The sequence below is a fragment of the Colius striatus genome, chromosome Z (assembly GCF_028858725.1).
Source record: "Colius striatus isolate bColStr4 chromosome Z, bColStr4.1.hap1, whole genome shotgun sequence".
Classification (NCBI taxonomy): Eukaryota; Metazoa; Chordata; class Aves; order Coliiformes; family Coliidae; genus Colius; species Colius striatus.
Window position 1 is genome coordinate 74746367 of NC_084790.1, and position 15920 is coordinate 74762286.

The 15920-nt window shown below is 41.2% G+C and overlaps 1 protein-coding gene across 2 annotated transcripts in view; it reads left to right on the top strand.

The window, feature by feature from the left end:
- The window catches only part of NPR3 (natriuretic peptide receptor 3), a 46613-nt gene that overhangs the window by 21453 nt on the left and 9240 nt on the right, over positions 1 to 15920 (top strand). The window contains exons 4-7 of one of the 2 annotated variants that reach the window (XM_062018572.1): positions 5260 to 5395; positions 8809 to 8903; positions 13221 to 13356; positions 14876 to 14963. In XM_062018572.1, coding sequence (XP_061874556.1) covers positions 5260 to 5395; positions 8809 to 8903; positions 13221 to 13356; positions 14876 to 14963 — 455 coding nt within the window. The remainder of the gene's footprint in view (positions 1 to 5259; positions 5396 to 8808; positions 8904 to 13220; positions 13357 to 14875; positions 14964 to 15920) is intronic. The other variant, XM_062018573.1, reaches the window with a different exon arrangement.

Genomic DNA, 15920 nt, shown 5'->3' on the forward strand with positions numbered 1-15920 from the left:
TTTTCTTCCCTTAGCAAGAAAATAACCTTCACTGACGGAATCCCTTAACTCTCTGAACTTGAGAACATTTTTAAAGAAAATCTCAGATATTGGTGGTTAATTTATTTTTATTTTCTTCTGGTTAATTTATTTTATTTCAGCCAAACCTTTTTCTGGAACAAAGGGCTGGCTTCTGATCCACAGCTGGCTTTAAAGTGGGTGGGAGTTTGTCACTGATGGTATTTCAGTCCTGTTGGTGTAAGCATCCTCTTCTCTAGGTGGAGCAATGGTTTGTCATGCACAGGGTGCACAGCAGCTTCTGTACCCCTGGATGTGTGGCTGAAGGGTACAGGCAGGCAAAGTCATGGTCTCACCCTGAGGGAAAAGGTCTTGGCTTTGACAGAGCACCTTTGTGCCCAAATAAAACCGAAAGTGCAGTGAAGGCAGGGATCTTCGTATACATCTTGTTTCTCAATTGGTACTTCCAGGCTTTTTCATGATGGAGGTGGGCAACTGACGGGCAGTGACAACTGCTTGCTCCCAAGACTTGAACTTGCACTTTGATTGCAGTCCTAAACCTGGGGCCACGTCAACCGGCATGCAGAGGGCTTAGGAGATGACTCCATCTCCTCTGCTCTCAGCATTACTGCTGTACTGATACATACTGGCAAGGAAATGGACACAAGCAGGCAGCCTTCTTGGAAAAACCCTCCTTAAAGTTAAAAGGGAAGTGAGTTCTTGTTCAACAGTGCTGGATTTTTACACTAGAATTTTAAAGCAGAGTGTAAGTCTTAGTTTGCAGAATTAACATAATAAAATCTTGTGCTCTCCTACAAGAAATCTCTCATATGGGTTTCCACAAACACGCTGTGCTTCTGTGAAAGGATAAATTGATGCAACAGAGTTTGAATAATTTTCCTTTAAATATGCACAAGGTTTTATTGTTTGACATCTCCTTACACTGTGGAATGCTCACCCTTTTTATGTAGGGAGAAGTATAGGTTCCAGCTCCAAATAATAAATGAGAGTTGGGTCAGTTATCTGTCTTTTAGAAAACGAAGTCCTGAGCTCTGGCCTCATGTGTTCTTGAGCAGGTGCCAGCTTACGCATTTATGTATTTATAGAGAGTTGATATCAGTGAGTGCAGTGAGAGGCTGTCCTTGACTACAGCTGCCTTGCCCAGAATTTGGCATAACACCATATGTTCTTTTTCAGTTGTGAATTAAATATTGAGGAAATGGCCTTCTCTGGAGAAGACATGTGTTTCTATTATTTTTTTCTTTCCCTTCCTGTTTCTTTGAACCCCTAAAGTCCAGCTCCACTAGGGAGCCAGCCTGATTGCTCAAGCAAACAATCTGTGTATTTGGTGTCAGGCATCTAAACTTGCAGCTTTGATTAACTGTTTTACAGCTTTTTCCTTCTTTCTGGTTACTGTGCTGCTTTCGCAGTGACGTGGTCTCTGTGGAAACACATCAGATCATATCTCTTCGTCTGTAGACACCCCAACATATGCTCGTTATGACTTTGCATTTGTTGTACTTGGGAGTCCTTGAAATCCCAACCCTGATGCATGGGAGTATCTGTTATCTGTAGGTGAGATTTAGGAGCTCTATGAGTTTCTGTTGCGTAGTGGTGTTAAGAAATCACTTGAGGATCTGAGAAGATGAATAGTGAGTTAATGGGAGCCGTGATAATCCTGTTGGTAGTATGAAGGATGATGTGCCATAATGTCATGGCAGTAAGACTAAAAATTACTGCAAAGCTGAAACTGGATGTGACATTACAACATTGAGAGTTGGGCGAAGAGAAACCTAATGAGGTTCAACATGGGCAAGTGCAGAGTCCTGCACCTGTGGAGGAACAATGCACCAGCACAGGCTGGGCATTGACCTGCTGGAGAGCAGCTCTGCAGAGAGAGACCTGGGAGTGCTGGTTAATAATAAACTAAACATGAGAGATGGCATTTAGAGCCCAGTTCACACCTGCAATTAAAAAAAAAAAGTAGTATAAATCAAAATGGAAAACATTATAATAAAAAAATTCTGCTTTGTATTAGAGCTCAACTTAAAGAATTGTTAATTGCCTACAAGATTAACAGATCTTTAATTACTTTTTTGATTGATTTGGTTTTATCCTGAGGGCTGTCCAATGTTGAACCACACATTAATTACCAGGGAAACCTTCAAACAACCTGTGGAGACATCTTCACGTTTCATCTCTATTTGAAACATTCATGGAACGTATACTCCTTCTATCCCTTTTTAACCCTTTCGCTGTAGCAAAGGAAGGATGGGGCTGTTTTTGTATCTTATTTACTTTTACCGTCAGGTATTCTAAAATTCAAATAAACACAGGCCAAACAATGTAAAACCCAGATGTCAGTGTGTTTCATAATGTCTGATAGGGAGCTGGTTTATTACATCTGATCAGACTGAATGTAGAACAGAAGCTGTGCTAAAATAATTTTAAAAAAGAAGAAAGAAAATCCTTCACACCCACGAAGTACATGAGATGTCATTAACAGAGTTAAATGTTGTCCAGAGAGAAAGTCTTGGGACTGTATGGCTTGGCATGCTGTTCTGATAAATGAGGAGTGGTATTACATGGAAGAAATTCTGTACTCTTTTATTACTCAAAGGATCTGTTTTAGATAGTCATAGGCAACAGGGCTGCAAAATAAACCTGAGTGAGCTCCAGATAGATGGAAAATTGAACGAAGAGCAATCCCTTCAAAATTTTCTGCAGCCATTTTGTTGCACTGTAATATTCCCCCCCATCTCTGATGTTTTCTGCTTTCTGGGTCAGAGCAGCCCTACACATCATGCAACATCTTTGCACATTGAGCAAGATGATAAGCAGGAAACTTCACGCCCTTTATGGCATCCCGTATTGCCTTTTGAAAACTGATGCTTGAACATATTCTTGGAATAATATGAGTAGTAGCCAATGTGCCCAAGATACAGTTTGTCTGGGGAGTGTAGCTGCAGTCTCACCTGCAAACAGTAAATATTCCTCTTATAGAAGAAGACTTGAAATGGCATAAATTACCATCAGGTTCACTGTCTTTGACAAGATTTGTGCATGAGGAGCTGCAAGGTGGCACAGATGATTCTAAACATTTTCTAATGTGGTTTTTTGGTACATGCTCTCAGGGCTTTTGGCCAAGAGTGGAGGCAAGGAGCTGTGGCAGTGAGCTCCCAGACTGCCAAGTGAGTTTTGACAGGACTTATCTGGCAAATCTGCAGTTTCCACCGGAGAATTTTCAGGCTGGTGGCATGGGTAGATTTCAGATTGAGCAAATTAGCTGCCAAAATGTATTTTGAAGGTTGCTGTGTTACACTGAGAAGTCTTTGCCATGACCGAAGGAAGTGACAAATAGCTTTCTTTGAAACAGATGCCAGCCACAAGCTGTAAATCGACCAGTAGGGAGGTAAGGCAACTGGAGAGACTTAATTTCTCTCCTGAGAGAATGAGTGTCACATCAAGAAAACCCATGTTTGATCACCCACAGGCTGCTTGGACTCTGGTTCTGGCACAGAGCAGTTGTTGAGCTTTGTGGTTTCTTGATTTGGGGTTTTTCTTTTTCAATTCTGAAAAATTACCCCCCCACACCGGCAAAGCCTGTCCTAGTGTGCACTCTCTCCATCAGCTCTTGTTATTCTACACAAAGCCTGTCTTTCACCTCTTCTTTCATGCTTTCTTCTTAAGTCAAAATAACTACATCAGCTCTTTACTGTTTGGCTGTCAGACTGAGCAGAGTTCTCCTGTGCCTTCTGTAGCACTGTGGGCTGTTCCCCAAAACTGGTGGCACATTTTTCTTAATGAAACATAGGTTGAAGTTATCTGAAAGTCCAATTTTAGATGTCAGAGTAGTGTAAGCTTTTGTATTATCAGTAAATGATTTTGAAGTTCTTACTGTTGGCAACTGGTTTAGGAGTGAAGGAATGTCTTGTATGTAATTACATTATCGGGGTCTTGGTTAGTTTGCTTAGCCAATAAACTTTGTAATGTTTTTTATCTATGGAGCAGCTATTTACTTAACTGGCTACGTAATTTTATCTGTTAACTCTCTTAATGTCCAGCTAAAACTATGAGAGTTAGAATAGCACTTTATTTCCCAACACTTTAAATGGTTTAGATACACTGAAATGGAAGATAAGCTAAATGTTTCTGTCCAGGAGAATATTTGTGGAGATGGATTTTTAACTGGAAATAGCAACAAGAGACTACATAATGTGGTGTAATCCTTGATTACACCTTTGCTAGGATGTCGACAGCTTTTCCATTGTAATGAAACTGTAAGTGAATGGAACGATTGCAGCTGAAAAGGTAATTCATTCTGAATTATTGTGCATCGAGCCAGGGTAAGTTACACCACTGAGATATGAATTGCTGCTTACAGAAAAGGAATGCCTGTGCAGCTCAAGCCATGTGTATCTGGTTCTGCTGATGGGTCTCCATTAGAACTCGGCTGAAGCACACCAGACTCCTGTGAACAAATCTGTAACATTTCTGCATCACTCTGCTTTTAACTGCTGTTGCTACTCACAGTGATTTAGCCCAAAAGTTATATGTAGACTTGTGGGAGGCAGAACTGGTTGGCAGCAGTCTGCTTTTACATTAGGGTTAGAAAGGAACCTGTTAGTTTGTTTCAAGTCACTGAAAAAAACTGTAAGGGATCGAAAACTCTTCTACTGGCAGTTGCAGAGAATGCATTACTGTAGAGTGTATATAGTCTCCTCCATTGCTCGTTTGCCAGTGGAGAGATGCTTAGCTGAATGGGGGCCAGAAATGGAAGAGGTAATTGTTAAACAAGCAAATCCACCAATTGTGCTTTCCAAAAAAAATCGTGACAGAACACACTTCCCAGACCTGAATGTTCTCTGGCAACAGGGAGGAGGGCATACTCGTGCCGTGGGTGAGGGTGCTCAGCACTAATCTCATGTAGTCAGCAACAGAACTTGTGTGTCTGGGCATGGAAACTCTGATCTGCAAATTTCTCCCCTATCTGCAGAGCTATTCAGACACAACATTAAAGTGTGGTTCAAATGTCCAAAATAGCAGATAGTAGTTAACTGTTTACAAAAATGGGCGAAAAGTTGCCATTTTCCCCCTGAGTCTTTTTGAGACACATTCATTTATGTTCCAGCAGTTGAGAAAACAACCCTTCAAATTAGTAATGCTAGTTAATTTGGAGATTCCCCCTAGTTGATCAATTCCATAGGAGATAAATTTTTTTCATGTGTCAATTGCTATTGTCTTTTTTTTCTTTTTTTTTAGGTGAACATGTTTGTGGAAGGATTCCATGATGCTATTCTTCTTTATGCTCTAGCTTTACAGGAAGTCCTGAAGTTTGGTTTCAGTAAGAAAGACGGGGAAAAAATAGTTCAGCAAACACGGAATAGAACATACGAAGGTAAGAGTTAAAGATGAAATTCCAGCTTTCAGAGTTAAAAAAAATTAAGTCTTTGTTGTGTGCAGAGTAAGGACTGTGCCTCTTCCACTCTTGACTGAAAAGGGAGTGTAACCATATGAAACCATATACATCCTTAAAGCTGGCTCATGTACCTCACCAGTCTGACTTTTGTTTGCACCAGCCCTTGAGGTCTTAGCTCAGAAAACTCCTAGCAATTTAATGACCCTCACTGATGTCATAAAGAAATACCAATAATTTTCTCAGACTCCTTCTTTGTTTTTGAAAAGATTACAGCTGCTGGCTTTGCTTGTGTGCATCTATGAGAGATTGCCTCATTTTTTCCATTTGATTATCTGAAAAGCCTGAGAATGGATAAAAGCAAGCAGGTGCCAGGGTTGGTTGGGCTTTGGGTTTTTTTTTGTTTCTTACTGAGGCTCCTTTGGGTCCTGGAAGGATTTTCTTCCAACCTCTTTTCAGGAGCTGTGCATGTTATCTCAGAGGCAGCAGCTTCTGTGCCTTTCTGTGCCTAGTCCTGTAGGTTGCAATTCCACAGTGCAGCTGGCACTTGCTGATATCAAGTGATACAATTTCTTTTGCCATGTAGGCAAAATAAAGAAACCGAATTATTGGATTCATCTGTCATCTGATTTAATATTCCTACCCATCTCTTTATAATATTCCCATACATTTCTTACAATACTCTAATCTTTTGGTATGGGATTGTAAGATTTCGTGTAGAAATGCCTAAGAGAAGAAAACATTTCCCTTAGATAAAAAGCAAATGATTAATTTGAATGTGTAGAAAAAAAATTAGTGGCCAGGTTCTCTGCTCTAAGAACAGACTGGGCATAGTGGAGGAAGGCAAAGAGGACGGCAGTCCTGAACCTCTTTTCTGTTCTCAAGTCATGGCCTGAACACAAGGTAGGACGGTCCCCTGAGCATCGTAAGGCAACATGAGGATTCCTTTAAATTGCCTATTGCAGTCGTCCTATAAAGAGCCTTGCACCAGCTGGAGATTATGCTTGATATCCCACTGTTTTAACAGAAGGAATCTGGTGTCTTGTCTGTTTGGTTATCCTGTGTATGAACAGATGCCTCAGCACAGCCTTGTCTGTGTTTTTTGTGCTCCAGGAAGCCACCAGCTGGTGTGCACATGCAAGACTTTTATAGCACCATGTGCTCTGCGCTGGTTATACAGTTGATTCTCACACCTTTCTTGTAAAACCAACCAGGAGGAAAAAGTGTTCTCTTTCTCCACTTGTGAAAACTAGATTGTTGCTGGCTGACCTGTCCCATCTGTCCTGAAAACGTAGCTGTCAAGTTGAGCTGTAAGAGAAGGTCAAAATGCCATGTAAGTCATGTGCCATCTCGTCTCTGTTGCAGTACTTTGCTGGACATTACAAGGATGATTCAAACTAATTTTAAAAGAGGCCTTCAAGTTTATGTCTTGTATGGCAGACTTTTTAGGAAAATCACATCCCTGTAAGCCCCCTTCTGAAGTGGATGCAGGATCACAGAGTACAGTCCATACACACACCCACCAGGCCAGTACTGCAGGACTGAAGCTTTATAGTTCATTTAACTTGTGTAGGCCTTGATGATGAGAACTCCAGTTTCATTAATGACATTAATTTAACTGCTGACATCTAGGTATGTAGTTGCCTGGGTAACCTCATTTTAGAGCCTGCTCTGAGTAGGTGACCCATGAGAACTCCAACGGGGTGTGGATACTGTTTCCTGCAGCATCCGTAGTCTGGCAGCCACGATGTGTCCTAAGCACAGATGACATCATGTGAGGTGATGAACAGATCTCTTATTGCTTGTGTTGTTAGAAACACCCTGGTATGACTGCAGGGCACATTTTGTGGAGAATGTTTTCTGTTCATTGGCATTTCCTCTGAAAAAGTAACAAAAACTTCTGTAAGTGGATATCTAACACAGTAGAACAAGAAGAGCGTCCAGATAGACCTTCCACCTTCATGCAGACACAGTTTTTCATCAAGGCTCTTTCAGAATTTACTAAATATGTTTCTGAACATTGTAGGAAATGTCAACGTTACAACTCCTGGTTTTCTTTCAGGTGAAAAGTTAAAAAATAGTCTTTCCTGTTAAAAAGAAAATCCCACAGGAACTCTGAATTTCATCAAAGTTTAGTACCTACTTCCAAAAACTGAGTTTTGTCTTTCTTGGACCAGGAAGATGTCTGTTCCAATTAACACTTCTATCAGATTCTGAATCCAAATGGCCATGTAGAAAAGGATGTTGCAGCTCTTTGTAGCAGCCACTTCCTGTACTTTCACAGCCAAGTGGTTCTGTACCCATTCTGTTTTCCTCCAGTAAGCACGTTGACAGTTGTTTGATTACTGTATAGTTATAATGAAACAGATGCTCAATAATAATCTTCTGATGACCACTACATGTTTTGGAAATTACAGTAAGTTTGGACATTTCTGTCAGCACTAAATGGGAACAGAGATGAGATAAATGGAGGTGTGTTAATCTGTTGCACGATTACTATGGTTAGGTATGTTGAGTACAATTTATACTCTGGCTGAATATCCCACTTCTCTCTTCCAAATTACAGTCCCTGAGAACCTGATTCTTTACTGCTTTGTGCCTGGTGTAGTCATGTAGTGGTGTAACATGGATGTGTATTAATAGAAGTCCATCCTTGGAGCTTTCGAAGACCAAATAAAACCCTGAGCATCTTCCTGTTGTGACCTCCTGGCTGACCCTTCTCTAAGCAGGAGGTTGAACTCTAGGTCTACTGAAGCCCCATCAAATTTGAGTTGCCCTATAAGTCTATGATTCTCAGTTTCCCTAAAGTTTCCTAGAACTTGTTAAGGAAGCAAGTGAGCTGAGGGTCTAAAAACGGAGAACAAACAGCAATATGTTATGTGATTGATCGCATGTAAATGAATGCAGGACTTATGCTTTGCATGTGATGCCCCTTGTTCTTTCCCCCGTCCAGTATCCCATCAGATGAAAATAACACTGGACTGCTTGTACAACCAGCTCCCTCATTCTGCCTCTGCATCCTCTGCACTACATGAGCTGGACTCATTAGTTATTAGTTAGTTATTTCAGGGTTAGACTCTATGTAAATAATTACTGTTAAATACATTTGTGTGTTTTTCCTGCGTGCTGGCTTTCAGATTAGATTTTTCTCACGTATTCCCCAAACAGTCTCACACGTTTGATGTTTAAAAAGGAGAAATGTTAAGAATTCAGGAATGCAGACACCGAGATGAAATTACAATTTCTTTTGGAATGCCAACAAAAATGCTGGGAGACTGATGAGATTTCCTGTCATATCGGTCTGTAAAAACCTGTCCACTGTTTTCTTGTTTTCCTTGGAAAGGCTTGGAATTTTAGCTAATTAATTTTCTAATTCTTCACATGCCATTCCTTAGGCATTGCAGGGCAGGTGTCCATTGATGCCAATGGAGACAGATATGGGGATTTCTCTGTGATTGGAATGACTGACCCAGAGACAGGCACCCAAGAGGTAAGTAAACAAAACACCATTACAATTGCCCACTTAGTGAACATCTGTTTTTTTATTATACACATTAAGATGGTAATTCAGGCAGTTTGGATTAGATGAGTGGATGGTGAGATGGATCGAGAGCTGGCTGAATGACAGAGCCCAGAGGGTGGTGATCAATGGCACAGAATCGAGTTGGAGGCCTGTGGCCAGTGGAGTTCCACAGGGATTGGTTCTGGGGCCAGTCTTGTTCAATATCTTCATCAATGACCTGGATGAGGGGACAGAGTGTACCCTCAGCAAGGTGGCTGATGACACCAAACTGGGAGGACTGGCTGATTCCCCAGAAGGCTGTGCTGCCATTCAGTGAGATCTTGACTGACTTGAGAGTTGAGCAGAGAGGAACCTCATGAGGTTCAACAAGGGCAAGTGCACAGTCCTGCATCTTGGGAGGAACAACCCCATGCACCAGCACAGGCTGAGGATTGACCTGCTGGAGAGCAGCTCTGCAGAGAGAGACCTGGGAGTCCTGATTGATAATAACCTAAATATGAGCCAGCAATGTGCCCTCGTGGCCAAGAAGGCCAATGGCTTCAAGAAAAGTGTGGCCAGTAGGTCGAGGGAGGTTCTGCTCCCCGTCTTCTCTGCCCTGGTGAGGCCTCATCTGGAGTCCTGGGCTCCCCAGTTCAAGAGGGACAGAGAACTTTTGGAGAGAGTCCAGCACAGGGCCACCAAGGTGATCAGGGAACTGAGCATCTTCCTTATGAGGAAAGGCTGTGGAAACTGGGGCTGTTCAGCCTGGAGAAGAAACGACTGAGGGAGGACCTCATTAACACTTACAAGTATTTAAAAGGTGTCTGTCAAGGGGATGGGTCAACACTGCAGTGTCCAGTGGTAGGGCACAGGTAATGGACAAAAGCTGGAACACAAAAAGTTCCACTTAAGCAAAAACTTTCCTGTTCAGGTGAGGGAGCCCTGGCACAGGCTGCCCAGGGAGGGTGTGGAATCTCATTCTCTGGAGGTTTTCAGAACTCACCTGAACGTTCCTATGTGATCTGATCTGGGTGGACCTGCTTAAGCAGGGAGTTTGGAGTAGGTGATCTCTAGACGTCCCTTCCAACCCCTACCATTCTGTGCTTCTGTGATAGCTGTTCAACCTGCAGACCGAATCCTTGTCATAAAATAATTATCTTGAAGGGTTTTCTTAACTTTCTTCTTTTCTTCAACAGTACATCTTTTTCCACATGATGCTGGAGTCTTTAAAATTAAAAGGGTGAAATCTCACAAGCCAGCAAAGCAGTGATCATTTCTTAAAATGAGAAATTGTTTAAAATGAGCAAAGCCTTTCATTGATTAAGAGGAAGGATTAATCTTACAGCAACAGGGATGCACAAGTTACAGTGTTGTATAAGCCCAGTGAGTACAGATGTTTTAATCTTACCCTGTGGTCAGCCACAGGCAGACTGCAGACTTTGCCTCACCTTGTTTATCTGGCAGTAAGACCCGAGTGCCTTATTTTCTATGTTTAAGAGACATTTTAATCAGACAGCTCCATATACACCACAGGGATTATTCCACTGGACACAGCAGGAGTGGAACCATCCAGACTGTGAAAAACAGTCTATGAGTAATTGCACCAGTCTATGAGTAATAGCACCAGCTGCACATGGAGAATAGCATGACTGGGTTGAGTTTATTAATACATAGATTTCCCTAACTCCAACTGCAGTGTAAAGCTTCTCTTGCAAAGTCAGTATCAGCCTGAGCTATGCTGACTTCCTCTGTTTCATCAAGCTAAGATGTACAGCAGCAGTAAATCTGAGCTGTGCATTTCCTCGTGTCCATTTGGATATGGTGCAGTTACGTTGTTCTTTTCAGTACTGCAGCAGGGATAAATTCAAGCAGCCTTTTTAAAAGCCTGAGGATGTCTAATGTGTTTTGATGTGTAAAACTGACTGAAAACTACAGCAGTAAACTGCACACATTCCCAGGGGAAGAAGTAATCATCGTTAGTTGCTGCAAAGAGTACAAATTGCTTGTAATAATGTTGGCTTGAGAGACTTGTATCTCTTCTGTTTTTTTAGTCTATTCATTAGTGTTTTACCTCATTTATCAATTGAATTCTCTTCTCCTACTCTTCCTTCCATTGCTTTTTCACATGCATTTTAAACTATATTTTATTTCTTTGATGTTATCTTTTTCCTTTTAGCATATTTCTCATTTTAATTTCTCTCTGCTTTATAAGGTATATAAATGTACATACGCTTAATATATTTTACATGTGATTACTTGTTACTTTCTACCCTTATGCCTCACTGTAAAAACATTGTTTCTTTGATACCCTATTCATAGAGTTCAAAGCTACAACAAAACACCAGATTACCTAATTTGACCTTTGCTGTGTTATAGAATCATAGAATGGCAAGGGTTGGAAGGGACCTTTAGAGATCATCTAGCCCCACCCCCGTTCAGAAGCAAATTCATCTAAATCAGGCCACACAGGAATGTGTCCAGGCAGGTCTTGAAGACCTCCAAGGAAGGAGATTCCACACCCTCCCTGAGAAGCCTGTGCCAGGGCTCCCTCACCTGAAGAGTGAAATAGTTTTTTTCTTATGTTTTAAATGGAACTTTTTGTGTTCCAGCTTCATCCTATTACTACTTGTCTTGTTGCTAGATAGCAAGCAGCTTGCTAGATTACAAGCAGATAGATTTCTTACCCTGGTATGAAGCCCTGTAGCTTACATGTGATTAAAGCTCACACTGCAACAGGCATTCTTTTTCATTTGGAGATACTGAAGAGCAAGGACTGCCTTGCTTGCTTCCTCAGTGTTAGTTCCCCTGTTTAACCACATTGTACCTTAAAAATCTATATCCTGCTTCTGATCCGAATCCATTTGGTTGCTCCTTACAGCTGTTTGTTCTTTTTAAGCCTTCTGATGGCTTTCATATTTAGTAAGCCCTGATGGTAGAGGACTCTCCCATTCTTATTTGATAAATTAAAGTCTCTATGGATAGTCTGCTGCCTTCACATGGTCTCTGAGTTTTCTTTCCCCCTCTACTTTTTTCATTCTACTGAGTTTGCTTTAATTTTTGGAAAAAATGTTTTAAAAAGGTCTTTTTTCCAAGGATTCACCTCCCTGGGAAAGAAATCAGCTCCTTTAGTTAGTTCTAAATCTACCTTTGTATGTTTATCTAGTGCAAATGTTATCTTTAAGCCTTTTCTCGCTAACATGAACTTTAGATGAAAGATTGGAACAGGCTGTCAGTGGCTTGAATTCTAAGCCTAGTGTATTAATATTTTTTTTTAGTCAAGATAGGACAAATACATCTGTTGTTGTACTTTTGCCATTGCTTCTGACTGCTTCAGTGTTGTGATATTTGGCCTTTATTACTGCATATAGATTTTTTTTTTGATCTGTTTTCAGATGAATGGCCTGCTGCTGTTAGCACAGTTTAGTCCTGCAGCATTGCAGTACTTCCAACATATGTAGTCTTGGTTAAAATCTGTTTACTTTTGAGGACAGCATGGAAACTCTAAAGTATCTTGATGAATTAGTCCATGCTACTGGACCAACAAACATGTGAAAGACTCATTCTGCGTAAATATCTACAACTGCAGAAGTACAAGTGGAGGATGATAGGCTCTGCTGTAGTTTTTCAGAGAATTTGAAGATTTTAGCTGAACATGGTCAAGTACCTTCAGTTCTTTGCAAAAACAGATAAATCCAGCCTGGAGTGTGTAGCTGGGAGCCTCAGCACTCAAGGTACTTGAAATGATGCTTTTGCTCATCTGGGTGACAGTCCTGAGCACTTCACAGGATCACAGAATCTTAAGGGTTGGAAGGGACCTTGATACTGGAAAAAGTGTAGGGAGAACAGGAGGGAGATTTGGAGGGTTAAAAAAACTTGTGTGAGGAGAAGCCAGCAGCAGACCATTCAAGGCCTTGTGAATATGTAAAGTTTTCTTCAGAAAGGGAGAGTCTCTATGTCTGATAAGTAGTGATGGATGATTATACAGTAAGGGAGATTTAGGTTAGTCAGAAAACCTCTGACTGTAAGGATAGCTAAATTCCAGAATAATTGCTTAAAGGAATTGTCAAGTCTCCATCTTTGGAAACTTTTAAGAACAGGTTAGATAAACATCTGTCAGGAATGCTTTTGTTCAGCTGATCCAGCCCTGGGGCAGGGCATGCACTACATAACCTCCCACAGCCCAATTCGGTGTTATTCAACATCCTACCACAGGAGCCCAAGTGAGTGATGCTGCTCTCCTGTTTGTTTTACTTCCCTGCATTGATAGGAAAATCTTTTAATTCCTTTCTCCTTTTTTTTGCATAGGTGATTGGGGACTACTACGGAAAGCAGGGGCGTTTTGAAATTCGATCAAACGTGAAGTATCCTTGGAATCATGGCAGGCTGCGACTAGACGAAAGCCGAGTTTCAGAGCACACAAACAATACACCCTGTAAATCATGTAAGTTTAGTGACTTAATGCTTCTACTCGGGCTATCAGAGAGAGGAATCCATGTGGTGATGCAATGTAACGGGCCATATTAAATTGCTTACGCTGTTGTCCAACTGAGACATCCTGACTGCGTCTCTCTGCTGACTGCTAGGGAAGTTAAGGTCTGGCAGCTGTGGATAGTATGTGGTCTAAATCACTTCCCTAAAGTTAAACATGACAGATATCAGGGCCCTGGAGGCTTTAGGGCTTCCCAGGGGCTAAAAGGTAAAATCTCCTTTAGCCAGAAAGAAGGATATAACTGAAACTCTGAAGAAAGAGTAATTGTATTGTTAATTAGCAGCTGGGGAGGACAGTGCTGATGGGAGCAGTGTTCCTCCAGTGCAGAATGGTTTTCATTGCTATGAGAAGGCCTTGCAAGTGTCCAACCAGACTGAGAATAATTGAAGTCAGATGAATGGGGCAAGATGTGTGAATCCAGAAGGCTGGGACTACCCTCCACAACTTGCTTTCCAGTGAACTGACTTTGCAGACCATGTTGTAGTGAGCAAGACATTGCAAGGAGGTTAAGAGTGGGAAGATACTCGTGCCTCAGTAGTAAAGTGTGGTTTTAGCTTTTCACAGGAAACAAATTGCTGGTCCTGAAGTGAAAATGTGTTTGCAGGTTGATAAATCTTTGATCCCTGGAAAACTTGTGTGTACACACACCAGAGACTGTTTCCAGGCCACACACTCTATGCTCAGCATGGGGTAGCTATGGATTTTCTTCCTTCCACACATCCTGATGTACAGACAAGATCTCTTCAAAGAGTAAAAGATAAGAAAGAGCAGCTTAATTTCCTTAATGTTTCTTTGTTCCTTTCCGTAAACCCTAGTAGATGTGGAAAAGGGAGCAGGCTGTACCCCATGGAAATGTCATTGTTCTTCAGCTGACCTGCCCTTAGCAGAGTGACAGTCCCTACCTGGGCTCTACTTCAGCTGTGTTCCTGCTCTGCCTCCATTGAGATTTGGAGCAAGGCAAAGCTCACACAGCTTTAACTTGAAACAGCACAGGTTCAGAAAAAAAAATTAAAATTGAGAAGCTCTTGGGCAATCATATATGTATTTTAATAAACTTGGGTTATAGGGGGTATGATGTTAATTGAGGTGAAATAAGGTTGTTACAATGACTTGGGGCACATTCAATGCTGATTCCTATTATGTGCGTCATTGTAATTCCAGTCTGTATTATGGTTCAGACCAAGCCATTGAGAACAGTTTCTTAACAACAGTCCTGTATATCACATCTCTAGAGTTTTGTCTTCATCTGACAATGATCTTGGGGAGTTTAACCCCAAAGAAAGCAAGGCCAAAAGGTAGGCATGGAGCAACTGGAACAAAGGAAAAGGTTTCCCTGGAGTTTGGAGCTCTGAAAGGGTTTAGTTATTTTCTGGTGTTGGTCACTCATTTCCTAGTTGTGTGTATTTTCCAATATGTGAATGCAAATAGTTCTCTGTGTGAACCCTAATTGTTTATCTTTTCCCTCTTCAAGCAGGTGGTCTAGGAGAATCAGCAGTTACAGGGATAGTTGTGGGTGCCTTACTTGGAGCGGGATTGCTAATGGCTTTCTACTTTTTCAGGTTAGTCCAATTCATTGAAAGCTCTGTAACTCTTTACTCGCACTTAAACGGATCAGGTCCTGGGAGCACATCCTTGATGGGAGACAGAGAGGCCCCGTAATAATCTGTGTTAACATGCCCACCTAAGACAGTTTTGATTGTCCTTTTTGTGTATATCTCCATCATTTTGTTGGTTCAGGGCCTTATCCCTGTAACCACTTAGATCTCTGAGTAACTTAACTCATGGGAGTAATTCCAGTGAATTCCAGTCATTCAAAGTTGCTTTATTGAAAGCCCTCTGGCCTTGAAAGCCTTCTTTGTTTCACTCTCTTTTCAAGCATGATTGTGCAGTCTGTGATCATGCAAGAGATTTATATCACTTGTCTAGTACCATGCTTAGTTTTTGAGTGTTGAGTGGAATTGTACTGGAACCTAGAAAGAGATTTCTGTTTTGATATAAGAGAGCATTTCGTTTTCAAAGCTGTGCATTTAACTTAATAAGCTGAGATCAGTGCAGGGTGATCAGTGTTTTGTTCCTACTTAAGTAAAATAATTCTTGCACTGCTAGTCTGCAAATCTAAAGTCTTGAGAGTTGATCCTACACTGACAGAATAAATAAGTTATATATATTCATCATCTTACATATACTATAATGTATCCTCTGGTGCTATGGAAGGAAAAAGGCAAGTGGGAGAACAGAATTAACCTCTGCATGTAAGAACCAAATAATCCTATCCGATAAAAATATCTGTTCATTAAAAGATGTTAGCAAAATGAAACAAGCAAAAATCATGTAAATTCAACAGCCCACTTCCAGGGTTTCAAAAGGTCCCAGTACCAGAATTATTCATTATGTGCCTACAACTGAAATTCTTCAATGTGATTTTATTTTTGCATGTGCTGGGTGCTTATACAATACCTGGTTTAGGTCTGAGACAAGATAAGTTGGCTGGACCAATTAAAGAGTGCCTTTAAAAT